Source organism: Gavia stellata, chromosome 25 (assembly GCF_030936135.1).
Source record: "Gavia stellata isolate bGavSte3 chromosome 25, bGavSte3.hap2, whole genome shotgun sequence".
Taxonomy (NCBI): Eukaryota; Metazoa; Chordata; class Aves; order Gaviiformes; family Gaviidae; genus Gavia; species Gavia stellata.
In genome coordinates, this window is record NC_082618.1 from 8003743 (window position 1) to 8028811 (window position 25069).

The following is a 25069-nucleotide window of genomic DNA, read 5'->3' on the forward strand; positions in this document are numbered from 1 at the left end:
AATGTGTTATTTCAGTGACCTACGGAAAAGAAATATCTAAATCCTCTGAACTGTCAAAACCACACCCCTAATTTTATAAAGGAATGTTTTTGATGCAAAGATACCAAAGAGCTGAATGGCAACAAGTCCAGAAACCCCAGTCCAGATTCTCAGAATACATTTAAGTGCTTGAAATCCATGCAGAGCTGAAAACTCTGAGGATTCATGTTTAACTTTGAAGCCTTGCCAAGGTGCCCTACCAGGAAAGGGACCCGAACAGCTATTTTGGAGTTTCCCTTTCTATTTACAACAGGAATCTTTCCTTAACTTAGATTCCTCTACTAGCTCACAGCACCTGGTTCATGCTCAGCAGGAGACACAAGCATGTATGGAATCCTTACGCACCTCCTGGTCAGCCCCTCCTTCACTAACCTCTGAAGAAGGAGCACAAGTGCATGGGGGCAGCTGTTCTGGGCTTGCTCTGCGTCGAGCAGACCCTTTCGGTAGCTGAAGGATCTGACCCACCTTCATTCCTCTTACTTCCCAGTTTGTCTTTGCCTTGTTCCTCATCCTCCTCTGTTCACACGCTTGGAATGACACATTAACGAACTCTTCGAAAACATTTATATTTTGATTCTCCCTGCTATAGCATCACATGTTTACCCGGTAATTTGATAATGCAACATTAGTCTGCTTGATCCTTCAGCCTGAAGATCACATCTGATGTCATCTTACACATTCTTGTGATCCACAGGTATGTAATGGGACTGGACTGGGCACTTTGTAACCACAGACATAGATCTTGCAGTGAAGTAGCCCTGCAGATACCTGTAACTGATCTAATAAACCCAAATTTTACTACAAGTGCTACACCTTTGCTCACAGTTTGGTGATAAAACACCTGATATTCACAAATGAAGACCATAGACCCACTTTCATGAATCGTGATGTATGGCCCACAGAACTTTTTCTGGTGGTCAGCAGAGCTGGCAGATTAACAGAACAGTTCTTTATCTCAGCATTACATTCTCCACAAGCAGCTGTAGTAAATGCCGCAGAGAGGCTAAGCTGTCACTGAAAGGAAAGACAGAAAGATGGGTTCAGGAAACACATTCTAAAGATAAGGTTCATACTACAAGAGCTTAGTAATCTCCGGCATGGATAAACACAAGCTTTCCTGTACACCACACACACAGTCCCCTCTTACTCAAGATCTGGAGTTAACGAACTGTCTTGCACACCCATTAGAAGATCCAGCTACTGTTCAAGTACCACCAAAGTAAACGTTTGGCAGCTGCAGCAGCAAGCAGAGGAAGGTTTAGTTGCTAGAACTCACAGCGAATGGTTTTTGGAAGCCTCTCTTCTAACACCAGATAGCCTTTAAGGCTCCAGAAGTGTCAGGAGCCTGCCACAGGAGCACCAAATGGCGATGATAAACATCTCCAAAAGTCACAACAGACACAGGATGCTGCAGATCCACACATCGCAATGTGGACTGTAAATAAGCCTTCTGAAGCACGGTCAATTCGGTATCACAGAATCAATCCCCTCTCTCTCCCAGGAACTAGCACACATTTGCCATAACCCTCAGGTAGAGAGAAGCTTACAACGGGTCTCAGTTTAAAAATCAAACAAGTTGGCTTACAATTTATTGAGCTGTGGCCCTATACAAGGAAACACATGCACCAATTCCACTTACTGTTTGAAAAACAACTTTTATACTGTTACAAACCACAAGCTCCTGCATCAGACTGTGGTCTTCCGCTCCTAAAACAAAGGTATTTACTCACAGCTTGAAACCTTGAGGCATCTTGGCACATCCAACTGTTATCATGGCAATAATCTGATCTGCTTTCCTTCCCAGTTCACTCCTGGAAGGAACTATTTTGACTAAAAAAAACAAACCAGAAGGTAAGCATACTTAGGCTGCAAAAGGTGTTGTGGGTTTTTTTGGGGGGTTTTTTTGTTTGTTTTTTTTAACACCATCCTCCCGCCCCCAACGGAAGAGGGGAGAACAAGCACTTTTTGAGAATGTTTTCAGGTAACAAACCCCAGATTTCGAGCAGGACCTAATCACTTTCTATGGCACTTGAAGGGAATGACAGGTTCCTCAGCTTTACCTAAGCAAACGGACTTTAGTCTGCCCAAGCGCCAGGCCATAAAAGTTCAAAGTATTCCTCTGAAGTCCCCAGCAGCCTCGCTAGGCAATACAGCTTACCCAATTTTATATGCAGCAGTTACTGTGCAGCCTCAAATGCTGTATTTCAGCAACCAGAGCTGTTTCAAGGCACACAGGAGTGGTACATTCACAGATAGCGTGGAAATAGACGCACCATTTAAAACATAAACCGGAAAAGCAACCGGCAGGTCTTGACAGCAAATCCAGCGCAGACTGCAGCACCACTGCTGCCCCGGGCCCTGGAGATGTCATCTGTCAGCAAAACAGAGATGCTGAATCCTTGCAACCTGGGCACAGCGCACACAAAAACCGAACGTCAATACGTCAGTTGGTGTAAGCGCAACTCAAAACTCAATACACGTGCATTTTAGGGAAGTTGTAACAACATCAGGATGATGCAAAGATTTTGTTAACACAGATGCTCCATGAAGAGTGTATTCAGTGTGGCAGCAGCACGTCTGGGGACAGAAGGAGAATGCACAGCCCAGCTAGCTGCCCAGCCTCCAGACAGCCCAACAAAACCATCTAGAAGGTAGCTATGAAGGTAATAAATGTAATAAATAGATTGTTCAGGACATCTGCTTATGCCATACTCTGTCTTAGTCCCATTGGCCAAGAGTTGGTCAGGTCACAAGGACTGGCTCGAGCAGGGACTCCAGAGCGATGACCTGGACCCACATCAGGGGTTCGGGGAACTCGCCCATAAACTGGAAGAACAGTCACAGCTACGGCAGGGGACGGAGGCCCTCCTGGGCTTCCCCCATAGCAGGGCTGGGGTATGAGAGAAAAAATTCCAGAAGCTTAGCTGATTTTCACCCATTTGCTCAGCTTCAGGTATTTGCAGTATTAATTTGCTGTGGTTTTTAGTAATGATAGAAGTCTTTATAAAAATTAGGTCCATGTTCAGTATACCCAAGTACTTTCCTCACGTAGGAAAACAAACCATTCCTCTTTGCATCAGTATAAAAGAGTATGCCAGAAAATACCGTTTCAAGCATCTTCCAAGGATAATTGCCGAGCACACATAAAGTCTCTTTGTGCACATCTAATAGCTCTTTCCATCTTTTGGAGAAAAGCTTTAAGCGGATTCTGCTAATTCACAAAGCAGAAAACTCCTCATTCTGTGATGGTGCTGGCAGAAGCAGTCTTGTGGCGAGTGCAGACTTGTGTCGTTTGACTGCTCCGTAGAGCAGGTTTAAGTTTAAACAACAATTTCACACACTTCCTCTCCCTTGCCTGTGACACTTGAGTCCATGCAATCACAGTCCTCTGTGGTGTTAGATCTTAAAGGGCACAAACAGGTCAGCACCTAGATAGATTATTTGGTTTAGGTATGATGATCTTGATGTACCTACGTACAAGTTTAAGCTCCTGTTCGAAGCTGATTTCTCTGCCTCTTTGGAGGGTAGGTATTTAGACTGGTTGCTCTTCGTAGCCTCTGCTCAACAAGCACCAGTCACTCCTGCTGTCCTACTGCCAGTCTTTTCTGCACGTTCCCCTTCACCTCAATATGTAACCCATATCTCATCAGTGATAAAAGATAAACAGCAGAAACCTAACCCAAGAAGTTATCTAGAAATTGCTAGCCACAGGACTAGAAATGCTGTTGAGCTGGATCCAAGTGGAACATTTGTCTCATTTGAGACAGCAATCCCTAGACTGTGCAGAGACACGGGGACTCGGGAGGATGGCAATGAAGGCTGTACTCAGTGATCTTCAAGACTGATCACTGCAAAAATCGTGACACCAAACGCATCTATGTGCTTATACTTAGGTCTTAAGCGAATTCTTTGCAAGCATCCTATTTTATAAATACTGAAAAGTTATTTTATTAACGCAAACATGCTTTTAGCCACAATAGTACTCTTGGATTCAATGTCCAGTTGACGGAATGAGTTTGGGCGCGCTCGATGCCAACCATGCTACCCCGAGATAGCGTTTAAACAAATTTTACATGAGTGCAGGAGACAAAAGGACTCTTCGTCAAGAAATTTTACAAATAGCAGAAATCCCATCCCGAACACTGACTGCAGCTACAGCCAGGTCACCTGAACTACGCCTCAGGAGAACTTCCCCAGCCTGGCCTTGCCCAGGCAGGCAGCTAGGAATGCACTATTTCGGTGACATTGCAGCTGATAATGTACCTTTGCTTTTAAAGCCAAACTCAGTCCATTGCCTTTTTACTGTCTGGATTTTTAATAACTACTACTTGCTATGTTCCCTTGAAAAACCGGGGATTAGATACACTCAAAAGCTGTTTACAGGTATCTGCCGCTCCTCCACAGCGGGACTCCAGGTTGACTACTTACCATGTTTGACTGTATTATTTTTATCCTACTGTAATCAAACACATTTAACAGCCACCCCCTTGTTTTCCCTAGGAAAGGTCTTGGTTTCAGTGAGCTTTCTGACCCCAGCAACAGGAGTCACGGAGTTCAGATCACGACATCAACAGCAGGTTGTCATTTCCCACCCCAGGAAGTTATTTAAAATATATTAAAAAATGCTTGTTTCAAACCCTAACCTACACTTGTTGCTAAGTGCCCACAACAATTAAATACCTCCCATACCCTCCAATATATTATGTATACTGAGATCAAGTCATGAGTTGATCTTGTGACTGCTGGAAGGCTAAGAGTGAAATTAAAAATCAGACTTTAGCTGAGTTCAATTTGAGCCTTTGGGAGTTGTGCTTTCCAGCTTTCCTCTCAGTCATGAAAGCTGTAAAACGAAGAAACAGCAATTCTTAAATCATCATTTAAGGGTAGAAGGCTGAAGGAAACAGACCAGTCACCTTCCCCAGGCCACACAACCACAGGACTACACTGAAATCATGGGAATGTGCAACCAGGACAGCTTTTTCTTTTGTAGATTCATACAAGTTGGCCCCAAACCCAAAGCCCAAATCTTGTTCAAGCCTTTTAAATACTAGAAATTACAGCTTCCGTTGTTACCTACTCACACGAACAACATTAAGCAAAGAACTGTAACAGCCGAAGAACTCAAAGTGAGAACTACTTCACCTTCACTTCCCCTTTACTCGCTCTGGAGGGAATCTTACACCTTTCGTAAAATTTGACTGCAACATCTTAAGCCAAGAAAGCGCTCCTGCTGCTGGAGAAGCTACCTGGTATATACAGTTTTTGCTTACATTAACTTTAGCTGAAATAATTCTTTTGATGGCTTAGAGGACAGGAGACAAAGCTTGCAAGACTTCAAGAAGTCTACCCTTAAGACTATGACTACGTTATAAAAATGCCATTAGTATTTGCCACTGTTCAATCAGCTGAGTTTCAATGTTTGCTTGGGTTTTAGAAATAAGCATTTATCAAAAAAGGTTCTTTCTGAAGCAAATGAAACCAGCATTTACAAGAAGTGAATATCTCCATGCAAAACAATCCCAATGAAAAAAAAATTCCTCTAAATTCTCAGTGTTCTCATAACTTTGGAGTAGATGTTGACTGCCTGCATCCAGCGAACACGCTCTTTTAAGTGGCAGGTGCCCTTACGGCAGAGGCTCCCCTGTACTTCAGGTTCTAGAAATACAACTTTTCACAAATCCCAAAGATGTACACAAGGGCATAACCTGGAGGTGAAGAAACACAGAGGATGACTATCACTGCTGAAGTCTCTCCTGTGATACTCCTGCTAACTAGAGTAATCCAATTCAGCTCTTGATGGCAACAGAGACTTTTTAACCAGAGAACAAGAGTTTATTTAATATGGTTATTCCTCTTGGAATATTCTGATCACAGACCAAATCCTGAGAAACAACATACGACTTTGGAGGGAGCTAAGGAACAACACAACCAGGATTTGCTCCTAAGATTAAGCAAAGTCTCCACATGCACAGAGAAGTGGAGTATCACCATCTTATTCAGAGCACGTTTGCAGGCAAGACACCACTTCCTGGATGCAGACAGCAGTTTGGAGAATGTACTCACTGACGTCTTTGTGAACTGGTCCCCATACATATATATTCTTTAGTGTGTAATCAGTCTTTTCCCACTTCTTGCTGCAGCAGCCCCTTTGCTGCAGCAGCCCCTTTGCTGGGAGCATCATTTAGGTCATAGTTAAATATATTTGGTTTTTCGTAACGTACACAAGACAGTTGTGCAACATTAACAACAGGCAGAAAACAATGCATGTTTGGTGGGTAAAAAAAAAGAAAAGAAAACAAAAAAAACCACAACCAAAGATCCAGAACAACAAAAAACCCCTGGGGAACATTTTGCACTGAAAGGTATCCTCGAGGACTCTTGCAAGCCTCAAGTGACAATCTTACCTTCTGGGCTGGGACCGGCATTCTTCTTCCCCACTGTCTGCCTCCTGCATACATAGGAGAGGAGAAAAAAGTTAATATGCTTTATTATGTGCAGAATCCAAAAGACTCGCATTTCACTGGTTTGATTGTAGAAGGCAAAGGAAATTCTCACTGCTTCTGCATGTAGCTGACACTACAGCGGAACTCACTTTCTGTTCAGCTATCACTTCATGTTCTCTCAAAACCCTTTTAAAACTCAATATTACAAGAATTTTTGCCACGGCAGGATTTAGCATGCTTTTGCATGGACTTCCAGTGACCCCTGCCAAACAAGGTAGGCCAAACACATAGTTTACTTCCGGGCAAAAAACTAAGGTGTTTTTTTTAACCTTTATGTAGATCATATTAATTCATAGTCCAGTGTCAGCAATCAAGTGTAAGACTCCACAAAACCAGCAAGTAATAAAGCTGCCAAAGAGGACTGGGTGAGCGCAGATAGACTAGGAAGTGGAAATCTGACATACTATGGTGCTTTAGATGCAAAATTCATATGCACAGTCTCTAACATGCTGTGGAATTTTACTAGGCCTACCTACTAAAGCCCAAAGCAATACCTCAGTAGAGGGATCTCGGCAATTAATTCCGCTTCACAGTTCATTTACATAAGCATTGCCAGGCACTGGCTGGAGATGGGGTATAAGATCTGTTTTATCAGTGAAAACTTACTATGTCCATGTAGGTCTGCAGGGACAACACATTTTAAAACATACCAAGCGTTCAGTCTGTGCAGGGGCATCCCAAGAAAACCAGAGTTCAGCAGAAGACAACAAGGGAAGCAAAGAGATAATTTTGTGCCTAGCTTGCTTTGGACTTTCCCCCTGCGGAAGATCTCCCCTCCCGTGAGCGCCCACCATTTGCTGGCAGCATACGGTCCAACAGGCGTTGCACAGAATTGACCCACGGTAAAGAGCAAGACCTCGGTATGGCACCACGTATTTTGGTCATTTTTCAAGACAAAAACCAGCAAGTAGGTGGTTGCAAGAGACCTCTGCCACTACAACAACGGGTGCTAATGTTTTACGAGCAAACTCATGCACTTAATTCTCTGAAGTGTTAATTTTTTTTTTCCTAACTGGTTACAGAGCTCTTTACTATCTAACTTGTACCAAGCTCCAGCGCAGTTACTCCATTTATTTGCTTTTTCTATCACTCATCCCATCATAATTTAAGATGAACACATCCTCTCATGAGTAAAGACGCTGGCACATGTTGTATCATGGCAATAGTAAACCGTCATGTTCACTGCATTACTCCTGAACTCAAGGATCACTTTATAATACTCCTGAAAGCAAACACAAAATGATGCGTTTCTGCTGTGCTTCTGAAAGAGGAAAGCAGGGATAAAGAAAGTCTGGAGTTGCTTCTCTGCAAACACCTGCAGAAGAGCTGAAACCCTGAAGCAAAAATGTCAGCAGAGAGTGACGGTGTTTCACACGAGGCTGGAGTTCGATTTATACCAACGCAGTCACCATGCTCTCCTCACCAGCATTGCCCCCTGCCCAAACACCTCTGCAATAGGCTCCCATAACGTTCTCCCATGAACAAGCCCAGGGGAGACTGTACAACTCTTCTGGGAAGGGAAGCTATCCTTTTCTTCCTCTTCAGCTTGCTTCAGGAGAGCAATTTGGAAGATGCTCTGTCATGCATACACTGCTTTCCATTTTACATACCACTGCACACAGATAGACACTAAGGAAAGGTGTGTAAAAGATTCCATGGGCTGGGGGAAGGCTGGGGAACGAGATAAATGTCGATTCCAAAGGGAGTCAGTGGAAAAAAGGAAATGAGGAACTGTACGTCCCCGGGCCTCTGGTTCAGCCCCACCAAAGAGGACATGTACCTACCTGTCACCCAGGGCAGGAGAGGAAGGGGAGCAACAGGAGGGGGAGAGATTCTGGAATAGACACCTTTACAAAACCTACAGAAACTAACACCTATAAGCATCAGGCTCAGAAAAGGGGAGGAGTGGAAAAGTTAAGTTTCCGTAAGATAACTATATAAATGGATGTTTTTTTCCTGAGAATCTTTTGAATGACATTCTTTGTGCTTATTGCATGGAAAGCTCATATTCAGTTCACTTTTTAAGACAGAGTTAGATGCAGATACTAGTGCTGGATATTCTGTTTCTCTCTCTCTTATTTAAATGATATGAAACAGTGAGATACAAGAATAACTAGAAAATGCATGCTTGCTACTGGTCTTCTATTTCTAAGAACAGAACTCGAACACCACCATGAAGCAGTTCACTTGGACCCACCTGCAACCACAAATTCAAGCTAAAACCTGCAGACCATCTACAACAAGCAGGAGCTGGCAGGAATACCTTCTACTCATCGTACCTTACAATTAGCTCAGCAACTCGATAAGGAAGCTAGCATTCCTGACCCCTGCAAAATTAAACCACCAATGAACTCCGCAGTCAACAGAAAACAAGCTGTAGCATCATTCAGAAGGGTGCAAACACACAGCTGAAGAGCTTCCATCATATGAGCAGCCACAGAGCTCTTTCAGACCGGGGAGCCAAGCCCTTGTTCCCAAGATGAAGCGTCAGCTGCGTTCCCTGGCTGGCAGGACACTCCGGGATACTCTCTGGGGTACAGACCTAAGACTGGCCTTGCTAAAGAAGAATTCAATGGCGTAGAGTCACTTCCCATTATTCAAGCTTTTGCAATAACCACACTGGCTCAGGACCTATCTGAGCCAGACTGTTTGCTGTCCACAGCTCCAGACACTGGACCGCTATCCTGGCGATCCGCGCTCCCTGCGCAGCCAAAGTCTCCGCACATTTCAGCTGTGTTGCTTAATGCCTCGGGGCAGTCGCTATTCAATGGACCATGCTGCTCGCTCTGCATTTTGGCTTGACAGGTGGTAACAGCAGCATTTTATGTTTGCAAAAGTAAGGCATCAAGTACTTCCAAGCAGCCAGCTAGTGCTTAACTATCTCGCATGCATGAAAGCAGTAAGTACCTGCATACCTAGAGCAAGCAAAGAAAGTCTACTTCAGTCCTAAATACTTCTCATACCTTCACGCCTTGCTCCTCTTCCCCTAAATTTGTCATCGTAATTACTAGCAATTCCCAGGAGAGTGTGTATTCATTTCTCACCCCAGTACTGGAAAGTGCAGGCAATTCCCAGTGGGTTGGAGTAGAAAATACTGTAGTGAAAAGGATAGCTCCAATCCCTGAGATCACACAGTGCTCCTCTTAGCTGATGTCACCGCAGAAGCCACACAGGTCACCTCCTCAGTGCCACACACCGGTTATGGCAAACAGGTATAGCACGCAGAGTTAAACTCACTTTGGGCTGTACCAGTGTGGACAACTGTCTATTGCCCTTGCGTTTGAGAGCACAGGTCCCTCTGGGTCATCCCGAGAAGACTCTGCACCAGCTTCTAAAGATCTGCCTGCAGAAACAGAGGGATGTGGCATGTCCTTTACATTACTCATTGCTAAGAGCAGTGGACAACTCACAACACATCTCAATGGGTTCTCCTTAACGGACCCACATATTTAGTTCTTGTAGCAGAAGTTAAAAAAAAAAAAAACCCACAAATAAAGCACACACATATAAGATCTGCAGGATGAGGATTCAGACCTTTGAAGGGTCAGTCAGTCAAGTATCATCAGCCCAATTAAACTGAGAAAGACACTAGCACTACAGTTACCACCACTGGCTTTGCCCAATCCCCAACCCCACGCCGCTGCTTTGGGTTGTGACCTGCTGTAACGGCCTCACAGCATTAGGATGGGGGTGTTAGATGGGGATGACAAACTCAAGTGTTAAGGAAGATACTAGAACCACAACATCTTTCATTCAGGATACTACACAACCTTAAGGACTTGGTGTGCTGAATGTCCTAAACAAGGCCAGCAAGACAAGAAACTGGAAGGCAGCATCAGATGTGCAGTTAGATTCCTTTGAACAAATTTATTATTTATCTGAAGTCCTTCTCAAAATACCATTAATCTGTTGTGGGTGTGTTTGTTATTGCTGGAACTTCCCAGATCCTGCCAGAGCGTAAGCTCCGAGTTCCCTCTGGGTTGACAAAAAAGTTGACTGGGGGGGGGGGGTGCGCAAGAGGAAGAGGTCAGAGGGGAGGGGAAGAGGTTTCATTACATGCAGGATAGCTAAAGACACGATGAGGTTTTTGAATAAGCCAAAACAGCTCAAAAGCATGTATTTGGCTAGAGAAGAAGTTCTTCAAACCCACAGTAAGGTAAAACAACTGAAAGAGCACTTGAAATCTCTACTGCGCTGTTCAGGAACCCAAGCTATGCAAACATTTTTAGTATTATAATGAATGGCCATTTCCATGTGCCAAAAAATCCTCGTCACAGCAACTGGCAAGCCTGGTATGCCACAGCCATAAGTCCCACAAATGACAGGAGAAGATCTTGAAATAGGCAGATCATTATCTTAGCTCCACTCACAATTCAGCCCTCAAGAGCTCAGTGTGGAGGAGGCTAGACATGGCCCAATCCATTACCATCTGTCCCTGCTGAAGCTCTTAGAAGATCTTTTTAATACTAGATGTAAATGTAGCAGATTTGTGTGAGAAGCACATCTATTCAGAATATAGCTGACTGTCTACAGAAACAGAACTGTAGACAAGTGTGATTTGAGGAAGAGATCCATCACCAGGACCTGGGATGCTATCTGGAACAAAACTAACCTTCACTAACCTCCTCCTCTTCTCATCAGCAACTCTGACCAGCCCACAGCCTACTCCTTCCCCGTATCTCATGTTTTGTCCTGGTATTTACAGAGCGGTCAGAGTCAGATAGTTGATGGCGTGAAGAGGATTCAGATACCTCCTTTGCAAATGCATCCATACCTTCTCATGGACAGAGGGCATTCAGTATGGAAGAAGATAGAGCCAATGCTCCCGTATTTCATATATCCAACCACTACTGTTGCTCCTCTTCCACAAGTCCGTGCTACCATCCAGTGTATACCATACCCATCCTACAGTTCTCTGCACTGTCTTCTGGTCACTATGTAGTTTTGCAGTTGCAAAACATCACAAAAGCCTCCTCGGTGACCGTCAGCCAGAAGTGAGCTGCAATGACAAGTCACCCCACTAGAGGGGAGGGCAGGACAGAGAAGACGTGCCCAGGGCATGGTCAAGTGCAAGCTTCAGCGAAGGAAATGACTCCAATATTGACCCGACCTCTGTAACAAGCAGCTTCAAGATTTCTTGCCATTTTCAGTTTATTTCCGAAGAGGAGGAAGTACTGCTGTCAGTGCAACAATTCATCAGCCAAAAAGTGGATCAAAATCTGTCGACATCCCTTTCTGGGGAGGTCTTTGAGAAGGCAGTTTACACTTCGAGCAGGAACATGCTTGGACAGCATCCTCCGACACCGAAACCAGCCATTCGAGGTGTGACCTGTGACAGTGACCCACTTCAGCTTTCAAAGCTGCCTTCGCACAGCCGGTAGCGAGAACCTTGGATCTTGCCCCAGCTCCAGGTTCCCCGTGCTATAACCACAGCAATAGGTGCAAGAGACAGCAGCTTCCACAAACGCTACTTGCAGATTCCCGATGCTGGATTGCTCCAGCCTCAAACCAGCCTCCTCCACCAGCCTGCAACGAGGAGGAAGCTGAGCAGCACTGATGAGCTCCAGAGGGAGTCATGCCCTGCCTTCCTTGACCAGAAACAGAGGCCTCGGGGGAAATGGAAGGAATGAGTCGCATAGCTCTAAACTAGGCCATCATATTAAATGCAGTTTAAAGCGAAAGATGAAAAATTCCATCTCTGCTCCTTCCAGGCCATGTAGGACAGAATATGCAAAACATTAATCCTGTTTGTGCTTTGATCCACTGCCAACTATCTGTCATCAAAAGGGCAAGGGAGAGGAGAGACATTTTTGAGTGCTATTCTGTTCTATACAATGGGAGTCACTCCATGTCACGCAAACAATTCTGCTCTTCTAAATCTCCTTTTTGCAGACTGATGTAATGATAAACAAGATTCAATCTGCATTCTTATGTACAGGGACTGGAGCTGTCTGCCTGTATTTAACACTAGGAACATCACAGCAATTTCTTTTACTGTAAGAGATATGATTATTCGCATAAGTCATGCGTCTAACATTCACTACATTTCTATTAACCAAGGAACACTTCACACAGACTACACTTCACACAGGCTACACCCTAAAAATACATCTTTCAAACCTTAAAAGAGATTCCAATTTAATAACTGCTTGCTACATAGATTTTATGCCAACATACCTGACTGTATAGACAATGCCTGGGAAGTGTTTTTATCAGGAGCGTGAGTGGTCACAGCCATCGGTATCAAGAGAGCACTGACAATTTAGACAGGACTCCAGTTTTCACCCCACGAGTCAACATTTTGCTCGTAGTTGTGACGTGCACACTTCAGACATGACAGAACTTCTCTCCCCTTCTCCATTTTCTAAGCCTTGGCTAGGTGTTGCTTTCTGGATGGGCAACTTCATTATTTTCATTGTTTGGTACACCTTCCCCTTTTATAGCGATCCTCTGCACAGCAGCAAACACCAGCAGTGAGGGATCCCGAATTCCTCAGAACCGAGAGGTGGATGTGAAACTATTCTCATTTCTTGAAGCCGTTTATTTTCAAAGGCAGTATTCTTCTTTTTAAAAAAGATCCTTATTAACAAGGGCAGAGAGGCATTGTGCTGGAGCAGGTACGCAGAAGCTATTTTGTGAGAAGCTACACGAGACAACTTGAAGCCTTTTCACCTCTCCTACTGAAGTGCAACTGGCAGCTTCTTATTTATACAACAGAAACTCAGTTCATATAGATCCCCCAAAACCCGCAGCAAGATTCAGATGTAGCCATGCCATCAGAGAGGCTTTTCACTTAACATTGTCAAGCCACCATCATGTGAACAACTCTGGACCCAGTCTCAAAGGAGGTACTACAAAGAAAAGGCTTGTAATTAAATGAGCAATCTTCTAGTTCTCTGCCTACCCCTTCCTTGGCTAGATCCCATCCAGTTGTTCAAACACACACTAAGTGCCTCTGAGCTGAACACGACCTTTGCTGGGAAGAAGGCAGCTGCTTTAGTCAACTCAGAGGCTGTGCATCCGGGCACCGATCCAGCTGTTAAACCATGCAAATACTCTTCTTCATAGCATCCACCAATTTCCCACTGTATCTTTGGGCTACAGCTGTACAGTGCATTGCAAGCTCCTCCATACAGGAGCTCTCCTTGTGTGTCAGCAAGTATTAAGCAAGTCAGTACAAAAACCACCCTCCCCCAACCATTACCCAACGCATGGATAACCCAGCCTGGTCGAGTACTGCGGAGAGGGTGCCACTATTGCAGCCACAGCCTTTCCTCTAATGCAATACAAGTCACCTAGAGATACGAGCATCCACTGCACGTTCGGTTTCCTTAGGGCTCAACTCAACTCTTGACACAGACACACGGTGACATTAGAGATGCCCTGGGGTACCCGGCATCTGCACGGGACCGGCATTAGATGCCCAAAGAAGCAACTGAATAGAGGCCCTTCAAGTCCAAGGGACCAGGATCTGTGCATGGACATCACATAGGACTGAAGTTCAACACCTTCCAAGATGAAATATTTGACAGATGCCTATTCAACAGCAGGCCCCGCACACGGCTGGTCCTACCAATAACCTCAAATCATCTGCTGGAACAAAGTAAGACAAATGTTGGAGTCAGATTGCCAAATATCTATTACACATTTCTGCAGCAGAGAGCCTTTCATACAGTAGTCTGAGTTGTATCAATCTCTTAAATAAACTGTGTTAGGAAAAAGCCCACACGTACTGCATTTGCAGTAAGGCTGAAGTGCCAGCAACAACACTCTGGCTGGTAAAAAGAAACAAGGGCTGACTCGAAAACCTGGGTTGATAAAAGGTTCCCTTTTTTCTTGCAAGAAGCCCAAGACTACACACAAATTCACCAGCTAGAGCTTCCGGGGCCGGAGGGGGGATGCTGAACTGTAACAGGTACTATTTCCAGCCTGACTGCGTCCAGTAGCAGTTTGGTACTAAAAAGGGTGATTTGACCACCAAAAAAAATGGGCAGCCAGAGTTTGCAAGTTCCACAGCTGCAACATGGAGAACAAAGACAACCAGAAATCTGCAGCAGTTTGTATGAACCGATTTCTTCAGTGTATTATGGAAACCATCTCCTTGGCAGCAATAAGCAAGTACTCGTGTATAAAGGATAGGTCTCAAAGCTGAATTGAAAGCCAGAATCCCTTCAGAAACCCTTGGTCTCTGGAGATGGTTAACCTTAACCATTATTAAAAATTATGAAACTAATTAATAAAGGCACCTAGTATGCTCTAGAGAGCCACTCTAGAGCTCCTACCCACCTTTTGAAATACTTACAGTTGCCATCAAACTCTTATTAAAAATAGAAGCTGCTACCAGGAAGCCTTTAAGTTTGACATAAAAGTTCTTCAAAAAGCTAAGCTGAGCAAAGTAGGCCACGAACGGGAAGGGAGAGAACCGCGCTGTGTTTTGCATAGTGCTTTTACCTCTCCAAAGCTATAGGGATAAGGGGTAAACAAGCAGCTTTCTCCAGCCTTTTCGCTCTCACCCATCACTATTTGCATGAAATGTTTTGAATGAATACTCTTTTCTTCCTCACATTTCTCCTGTGTTTGAGGTTCCACATAAGCAATAGCTTTCTGCAGCCAAGTGTTCATTCAGAGGTTGGCATTCCTTCCGGATTGTTTTCTGTATCACTTTGCTGTGTCAGTAATTGGTATATTTAGGTCAAAGACATTGTGCTCCCGCTCCGGAGAGAGAAAAAAACAAGTTACTTATCAAAGCTTTCATCTTCCCACTGGAGCCAAGAGATTTATGCAAACCTTGTTTAGATTAGGCCTCACTAAAAACTGCAGAAATAAAACGCAAACACTTGAAGACAAAAATTAGAAGCCTCCAACTGGTACAGCAAGAGTCAGGATGAGAAATACAGTGTGACACAGCCTGCTACACTACACCACAAGAACAGATTAAAAAGGAGATTACTGTCAATTGAATTTCTGCAGTGAAATAAGCTTGCCTGATGGGGAGCGCAACAGCTTTTGCCTTAATCACAGGGACGCACCCAAGGGGAAAAAAAAGAATACAAACATTGTAGACATATTCACATTAAATTTCGCTACACCAAAGGAGTATTATACATAACTTCTCTCTAAACTGTGTAATAGCGTATCATCTCTAGACACTCACAGACACTAAGAAAAAAAAAAATTGTCTCACTGAATAGACCTTTCCTCTAATTTTTAAAAGGCCTTTTAACACGGCGCAACTATGACAGAAAAGACAGATATCTAACATAATTGTGATGCTTTGCTAGATTTAACACCTCCCAGAACCTTGAAGATACCTGCTTAATCTCCTTCTAGGCAAAGCTAATGAAGTTGTCCACTGGAAATCTTAAAATCTAGAAGCATTTGTTTCCCTACAACAATAACAAATGCTTACGGTGATGGGACGAGTGTGAGAAAACTCACTTGCTGTATAAACACAGGCACTGTAACTCCAGTTTTCATACTGGGAACTGTGGCTGATGTCAAGGGTATAGTTTGACTAAGACCAAGTCAAAGATATGTATGTGTACAGTGATGAATCTCAGGGCAGGGCTCCTACACAACAAACAGCCTGTGATTAAAATGAAATCCCAGCTCCACAAGTTACCGCAATGAGCAGCCGTTCATTATCCATTCATGCAGGGTGACACATTTCCATGCATGAAATTGTCCCTGTGCAATTATGAAGGATGGACATTCACACCTCCGACCCTTTCCAGTCACCACCTGTGACACAGACCTTGCTCAACCTTCCAGTGCACCCAAGAGCCTTCAGAAGCAGCATGGCCATGCACACCTCCTCACCCAGAGGGCTGACATCTTCACCTTACATGCTGGGCCTGCTTCCAGCTGGGAGAGAGACTCTCCTGAACTGTAGCATTAAAAAAAAGAACACCAGAACCACAGCTAGAACTAAACAGGGTTGAAGGAGCCTGAAAAGCAAACTGGCTAATAAAGAGCCATACACAGAGAAGTTGGAGACCTGGAACTGCAGCTGATAATCTTTTATCATTCATGAGCAATACTATTACACATGACAAGGAACAAGGACATAGAGCAGCCACAGCAGACATGCAACACCAGCGTTAGGTCAATAAGCCAGTTTCCCATTGAAATGAACAAACATTACATGTGCTTTTAGAAGAGGAAAATATTTGGTATTCGCTCCTCATGCTGAAGGGCTATTTTAGGAGGAGGAGGGTGGAAGGAAGGGAGGTACACGGCAAAGGGAAGGGTCTTTGTCTTGCAATCAGTCATCTTCCTGTTAGCATCTAGTTTACCTTGGTGCACACTCACAGCAGCCTCATTTGTATCCCTGCCACAGTTACCTCCATTAAAAACCAGGGAGTTATTCTAGGGCTCTGTGCAGGCGTAGTTCAAGTTACAACTCCAGAGCTTTGACTTTTCCCCGAATGTATAGTAGGGTCACTAAAGCAATGCTGATTCACCTGCAACATATATGAAAAATATTATTCCCACAGTGGGGCAAGAATAAAGCTATCTGGACACCATTCCTATTTATGTCATAGCTGCGTCCACAGAATGAAGCTATGCCAGCACAGCTCTCTTAGTTAAAAGTCTAATTCCTGGTCAGCAGCAGCGTAGCCAGGCGTGGGCTTTTCATTTCGACAGCCTGCCTTAAACTACACAGAGGAAAGCACATGCAGCCACGTATGAGACATTTAAGCTGCATCTTCACCCCATACCAGCTCGGCAGTACGCTCTTAAAGCCGAGTGGCTGGCTGTAACACGCAAGCATCTTTCTCCCTGCCCAGAACATTAGAAGAGACTCTCACCCACTCAGCTCCTCCGCGATCCAATCCCTGCAAATCTCCCCTTGACGTAACGGATGTACGACATAGGGGATGAATTAGGAGCGGTGCAGATATCTTCATGACCTACCTGAACTATAAGCACCAGCAGCCGGGCCACTTAGGGCCCTTGGCCTACTGCATCCATAATTAAAGGATCGTTTTCTGGATGAAAAAATTTCTCAAAGTGGGAAGTTATTTAACACTTAAGAAGGTGAAATAAAGGCTCTGAAAAGGGAGCAGAGCAACACTCAATCTTTTCAAATTCCGTGATACTCAAGCTCTAAAAAAAAGCAATACGGAGGGGAAGTAATTAATATTTCAAATTCTTAACATTGCTTAACCTGAATCTGTGCTCAATGGTACAATTATAAGTTGCAAATTGTTACCTAGCACTTTTGAGGGGGGGAAAAAAAAAAAAAAAAAGAGGTATCCAAGCAACTACATTGTACAGTGTGTCTGGATGCAGCAGCATCTGCGTTGGCACTTGCAAACTGCTATTGCGTAACCCTGGATTCAAGCAAGAGCACAGCCGGGGAGTCTCTGCTCTGTTGCAGTGACAGATCTAGAGCAGAAGCGGCTGGTAGAGGTTTAACAGCAGGAGTTTAGACTCTGTATCAGAAGAGGAATTGGCAGCAAAGTCTCTTCACCTCTAGCCTCTGTTTGGGTAGGGAAAAAACCCCAAGTGTTTCAGGCAAAACTTCAAAAGGACTTGCTGGGACAGCTTTCTGTACACGCAGGACACAAAGCAGAGTCTTTGGAGAGCAGAGGGAAAGGAACGCCTGAAGATATTCCGTGGCAAGACACTGCAGAGAGAATGGCAAGGTACAAAGCGTACTCCCTGTTCACATCCTCCGTCCCCAGGGCACAGAACAGCCTCCCAGCTGCCCCACTTGTGGCAGGGGACCACCGCTAGTAGAACTGGAACATAACGGTTATAAACTACTCAGAATCACTCACTTCTTTAAAAAATACATGCAGGTATTAGTCTCATGCTGTTGGAACTTAAGCCAACACACTGAGCCATTTTATTGCCCAATACAAGCTGGTTCATAGGCTCTTGTACACCGTTTCTCCACAGTAGAGTTCTGCCTACACTCTTCCAGCACTGCATGCCTACAGCTAACTGGAGATACAAGGGTCTAAACAGTTTCCGAGGGACCAAAAGCAAGGCAGCAAATATAATGACACCTCCTCCAACAGGGGTTGAAGAAAAAAGAAAAAAAGAGAAAGGAAAATGAAGCTGAGGAGTAGAACAGGGTTTTCTGGATACGTCAAATATGAGCAGAACAAAGTTGCATAATGAGTGCCCCTTGACTTTTGTTATTTCTCCCAGCCAGCTCCTCCAAAAATCTATTTGTTATTGTTTATTTGGGTATCAGTCCAAATTGCTGTGGGAGGAGAGAAAAGGAAAAAAGGAAGTGCTGTCAAGCTATTAAATTCTACTACTGTAGTCATCTAGCACTCTCCATCTATTACCGAATCAGTGTCCTGTTTACTGCAACACTCTCTAGAGCCTGAAAGTTAAATACAAGAAAAACAGACTCTCGCAAAAGCGACTCCAGCACTGTTTCTCGTTGGCCAGGATGAATTCTGCCTTCACTTATTCACTCACTGCTCAGTCCAGAACAGCGGTGTCATTTCATGTCTCTCTCCAGAGAGAGCAGGCAGCAGAGGGGAAGCAGGCGCCCGGCGAGCAGCACACAGCTGGGAGCATCACTCCTGAAATTTAAGCCTCTGCGAAACATTATATCGCAATAAAGGCCAGGCTGCATCAAAAACCAGGAGTGTCTGTGGCTACCACCCGTCCCCCCATTCTCCCGGGATAGAAAAGAAATCACATTCCTACACGTGTACATCAGTAACAGAAGAAAAAGCTGTACTAAACCAGAACGCAGTGTTATGTTTGGTTGTTTTGCCTTCTCAGGATGCCCCTGGAAGTGGGTACAGTCTCACCTGTCAGAAAGGGACACATTTCCATACAGCCACTTGCCCTCACTCTCTCCATGCCAAACCTGGCTATTCCCAGGAGCGGGAAAAGCTCATGCATAAGCCCACTGTCCGGAACAGCCTTTAATGACAGAAGGACAGAAACATTGTGCCAAAGGCAAAGGAACCACATTAGTCTTGGCACAAGACTGGATTTGCCTGACCCCTGGAAGTTCAATAGATGTATCAGATTTGTGGCCCTGCAGTACTTGTCTATATAATCCCAGCCTCCTTTGTACCATCTGTTTCCCCTTCGGCAGACCGGCCATTAGAGACACAATGCTAAAACTCATGTCTCCTTAGTAACAGGTTTTTGTTGATCTCTCCCGCGCCTCCCAGTCTTTCTATCAATCCTGTAATCTACTAGGATTTTCCCTGCAGGGGATGCATAACAACATCAGTGGGAATGAAAAAAAAGGGATGATAGAAACACTTTAGGGCAAGGGTAGAAGGTGTAAAAGGAGAGTCCATGAAGTTAGAAGAGCTACAAGTCTATCCAAACCAGATGTTCTCATAATATCACAGCAAGCCACCAACACACCTTCTGAGTGCCAGGTTTAAGATCTCATCTAAGCACTTGGTGCTTCAACAGTTTTTCTTAAAGAGGTGCCAGTTATGAACAGTTTCCAATCAATACACAAGTCTTAAAACACCCTATACACACCCTGCATCCCTAAGACTATCTTCTCTAATACCTCAAAGGTAAAAACGCTGCCAATCTCAGGTAAGGAAGGACTGTATTTCCAGTCTACAGAGACTGGGTCTCTTACAGCTGGTTTTAAGTCAGTGATTGCTGGCTGCCTTTGGCTCCTTAATCCCCAAATCCCCACACTCTCTTCTTGAGGTTAATCCAGTTAAAGCTCTCCCTTCCCTTTGGCTGGTGCCTTGCATAAATAACCACCTGAAGAGCTGAGCTGCAGAAGCCAATGGTCAGAATATGGCACTTCCCAGAACTCTGTCCTGCTGCAAGGGACAGCACAGAGTAAGTACTTACTGCCTATGCCAGAAAAGGAAATTAAGATTAGCTAGGTAAGGGCAAAAGGCACTCCTTATGGATTGTTTAAGTCAGCAGGAATCAATCATCCAGTCCCATCCAAATCCCCCAGTTGCCTTCTGCGTTAAGATAACGAGAAACAGGTTTATGCTATACTAAGATAAAGCAGCCTTAAACCAGTGTAAGCCCTTATGTGAAAATCCCCCTTTTTGGGAGGAGAGGAGAGCTTGCCTTTGAGGTCAGCTCTAAGTGAGATGGCTATACAATTATAGTCACAGAGGCCGTGCGGTATTTGGAAAAGCAACGCTGGTCAGCAAAAGAAAATTGCTTCTTTAGACTTTGCCTGGCTGATCTGGCTCAGCCAGCTCCCTTAGCCCCGAACCCCCACGGGCAGGAGAGGGAAGGCAGCACTAGAAGCAGGCAGCCAGTCCTCAGCGCTCAGCCTGCCAGGAGAGGCCAGGGCAATATATAATCTGGCACATGCAGACCACGGGGACTGTCTTATTACGCATGAGGCATCAATAGTCTAAGCCAGTGAAGATGTACATTTGCCCCACAGAAAAACCAAGACACACCCAGGGAAGATGCAGAGGAATCCTGAGAAGTGTCTTGCCCATTCCCTCCTATAGCACAGAGAAAGCAAGGACAAGTGGCTGTATGAAAGCATGTCCCTCTCTGACAGGTAAGATCGTACCCACTTCCAATGGCACTTATGCCCTGGGAGGGAGCCCCGTGTAACCTCGCACCATCTCCCTGCGCAGGCAGCAAGCAGTTCCAAGAGAAATGCGTAAGCTAGGACAGGCTTTAGGTCAGTGACCTGACAGACCACATGGATGCTGGTCCCACAGTGTATCTGCATGTCTTATTCTCATTGTGAAGCTGGGACGGAGGCTCTGGAGCAGCACACATTGCTGTGGAGCAGTCTGTCAGAGAAAAAACACTGCACACGGGCTCCCTGGTGCTTGCCAAGCTCTTCAAGCTATGCACTAGCGCCAGGACTCGGACCATAAGCTCTTTGTGTTCCTGGTCGTTCACAACCAAGAGAAGCAGAAATGTGGGTTTGAGGCCTGTTTATCAGGCTAGTCTTTCGTCTCAGGGGTAGTGAGAATGAACAACCCCATCAGCTTGCCTCCCTAGCCAAAGAGATTGCAAGCAGAATATGTATCCTGCTTCCCAGGTTAGAAGCAGTTACACTGAGATAAGCAGGTGTGGGGTAAGAGGACAAAACAAGGAGCAAGATGCCTGCACAGCTCCGAGCTGCAATACGTTCCTAACTCCATTCACGCAGATATGGAAAGCTGCCGCTCAGTCTCTGGTGCGTATTTAAACGCTCATTCTGAATGGCCGATTAGTCAGAAGTGAAATGTTTCTGCATTCATGGAGTAGCTATTTTAAGACTACATTATGCACTCTGCTGCCATTAATAGGTACACTTATAAAAAAAAAAAAGGAAAAGCGTTACACCCAGCGATGCATTTGCCTCGGCAGACTTGAGTGCTGCATGTACAAACACCCAGCGCAAGCAGAGGAAAGCTAATGAGTTCTGTGATTGACAAGTCACATTCTTCTTCCCAGCTCCAGAGATCACCTAGTCATTAGGCTTGCCAAATCTTGATGGAACAAGTCAAATCACTGTGATCACTGGCCACCTCCGCTATAGGCCTGTCAGCCCGCATCTTCCATGGAGATTTACCACAGCCACAGAAGTCACCAAACTGAAAGAAGTTAAGCCAGACTACTGCAGCATCTCACGAGTCCTGCAGCTCTGGAGGAGACTGACCCAGATACTCTCATTCCAGACACCAGTTTCCCTGCTCGTGTTGCCCAAGCTCTCCAGCTCTTCACTCAATGACAACGTGCACATCTATACCCCTCCAGTACCGCTGGATCCCCTTTGAGCCTTGAGGTCCCACAGTTACTTGACAAGCTGAAAATTCACAGGAACTTGTTTTGGAGCAAGTTGAGAACTCTCAGGTTTAAGCTAACAAAACTCAAATTATTAAATGCTGTCAAGCTTTTATGAAAGCCAAGGGCAATTTTAGGAAAAAATATATACTTGCATTTGGCCAAGACTGCTCCCCCCCAGCCCACAATCACTCCTGCATGTAGTAGGATTGCAGCTGTATCCATAAAATTCACACACAATCACCCATCAACTGTAACATCCAGATTTGTTTCTTCCACCCTCTCCAAGCCTGAGCTGTGATATCAGGGTTTGATCAATGTGGTTTTCTGAGAGGGAGGATTGGAGGAGCTAAGAAAGAAAGCACAAACACTTTGCCAAACACCACAGATAAGTTGCACGCTAATGGCACAAGCGATATTATTTTAACTGCAAAAATGAATAATCTTAACACAGGGCAGATTCAGTATAAAGAATTGGTTTTCTGTCAACAGTTTTGCTTTACTAATGGGTTTATACAGATTGTTTTAAAGATCAAAGCTGAAGAATCCAAAAGGTACATGTATAATAAATCTCATTAAAACTAGAGCAGGTAAGCCCTCTGATGAACTTAAGCTGTAGAGCTTTCTAATGCTCTTGAAGAAAGCTCAGGTGACCAGCCAAATGAGGATTCCCTCAGCTCACAAATCCGCATCTTCTGAGCCACGTGGAAATACTGTATGAGCTAAGCAAAACAGAGTTGTGTGTGTGGGTTGTTTTGTTTTTCTTTTTTTTTAAAACCATGTGAAGAGCAAGCAAAAAGCCCTGTATTATGAAGCAAAGAATACTAAAATCAGAGCTGAAAACAAAATCCAACTTGGAGGAAAAAGGGTGATACAAAAAACATTGTATTAAACCAATGTTACTTTGATGTTGGATTCAAATCTAAGGAAATTTATTAGCCCATGCAGACATGAAAAGTACAAAAAAGTCTAATAGTATGTGAACTCTAGAGCACAGCCCATCTGCTGTAGAACGAAAGCTACTAAAGATGGACAGCTTTACCATCAGGGTATCCACATGCAGAGATTTCAGGGCACTGAACAACTTTACCTGGCAGTCATGTCTCCTGTACAGCCTTGATCTCAAATATATATGTATATATATGAAAAACAGTATTCCGTGGTGTCAAGGAAGTAAAGTAAAGCTACACAGAAGGATGCCCAAATGCTTGAAAGCACTGCTCAAAACAAACCTAACACGAAGTCTGACCTCGTCAGTCTTCAGCCCTGGGAGGGCCCAGCTTCTACTGTGCAGAGGCGGAATGGAGGCAGACCTCACGCTGGCAGTGGGACCAGGAGCTGTACGCACGTTCAGTGCTCAAAGACTTTGGCCATTGTGGAGAAACTGTAAACTCTTGGCACAGATACGGTCATTTCAACTTTGTTCATTTTACTGCAGTAATAAAGATATTGCTTTACAGATGCCACAGTTGATATATGCAAAAATATGGAACAGAGTAGATGATAACCAAGAAAGTTGGAAATTAAAGCACACACCCCTCACCAAGGTTTAAAAAAAAATAATTAGAAAATCTCTTCACCCAAGATTTCATGATATTTCTTTTACCAAGCCATGGGGTTTCCCCCCCCCCTGTTTCTTTAAAGAGGATAGTAAGAAGAAAACCCCAGCTTCTAATGCAGAAAATATTTCTGTGAAAACATGGAAGACGTAGAAAATCCTGGATTGTATTTAACTAGTGAACAGGGTCACAAATTAAGTAGTCTGAGAATTTCTGGTAGCTTAGCCCTGAAATAGTCCCCCTTTTTTCCACCCCCCACCCCCTTCACTACTTAGCTCAAAATGCAAGACCAACAAGAACACATGATACAGCCTCCACTGGTGCGGACAAATACACGGCTGAAGTCATAGGAGCACATTCTTCGGGGCTCATGAACCATCACATGACAAACATCACAAGAAACCAATTTACTAAACACAATTTAAACTTGAAGAAGTTAAGAAAAATAATAAAAAACATTATGGAAACAGCTCTTAGCAAGGGAGGAGCTACACTTGGAAAGACAGCAGGAAACAACAAAGCAACCTGAAACTTCGGATTTCTAGTGCTGTACATATAAGCTAGTATTGCTGAGAAGTCCCTAATATATACTTCTAGTTACATAGCTTAGAGCCCATAAAAAAGTTGACCAGCAGTCAGTGAAGACCTTATCAAAAAGCCTCTCACAAACATACAAATATTTGAATTTAATTGCATAGGTTTGAGCTAAAACTTTTCTGATTCTGCATGTTTGAAAACTAGCAGACTGTTCATTTGCTATAAAGCTTATAGGTAAGAGCGACTTCGTTTTTAAAAAGAAGTAAGAGGACATGCAACCCACAATCCTTCTCCTTAGCTGTCAAGAAGTACTGACAGCTATTCAGAACACATACAAGGTCTGCTTCCAACTCCAACCAGATAAAGGGAAATAAAAGCAGAACTGCCTCTTAACAAGACAGCACTGTACAAACTGATCTTCACACTTCTACTGTTTGTATTGATCTCGGTACCAGGACAAAGGAACTTGTTTTTTATTTCATAAGAGCCATGTTCATTGGAAAAGTCTCAAAGCTGTACTAACATTTTATCCTGACAATTTAATTAGGGACTGGTCCAATCCTGGAGTAGTGCTCAACATTCAGGGATGCTGAAGGCTCTTAACTGTTTAAAAAGGTTACGATGATCTGCAGGGCCACTATCAAATAGATCACTGTAGACTCATCCTTGGGATTAAGTCATCTCTATTTGTGAGCCCTTATGTGATGATCTGTCTAT

General features: G+C 44.2%; 1 protein-coding gene across 1 annotated transcript in view; it reads right to left on the reverse strand.

The window, feature by feature from the left end:
* The window catches only part of SSH2 (slingshot protein phosphatase 2), a 102177-nt gene that overhangs the window by 60465 nt on the left and 16643 nt on the right, over positions 1 to 25069 (reverse strand). Inside the window, exon 2 of the mRNA XM_059829364.1 lies at positions 6444 to 6487. Within this exon, the coding sequence (XP_059685347.1) occupies positions 6444 to 6487 (44 nt within the window). The remainder of the gene's footprint in view (positions 1 to 6443; positions 6488 to 25069) is intronic.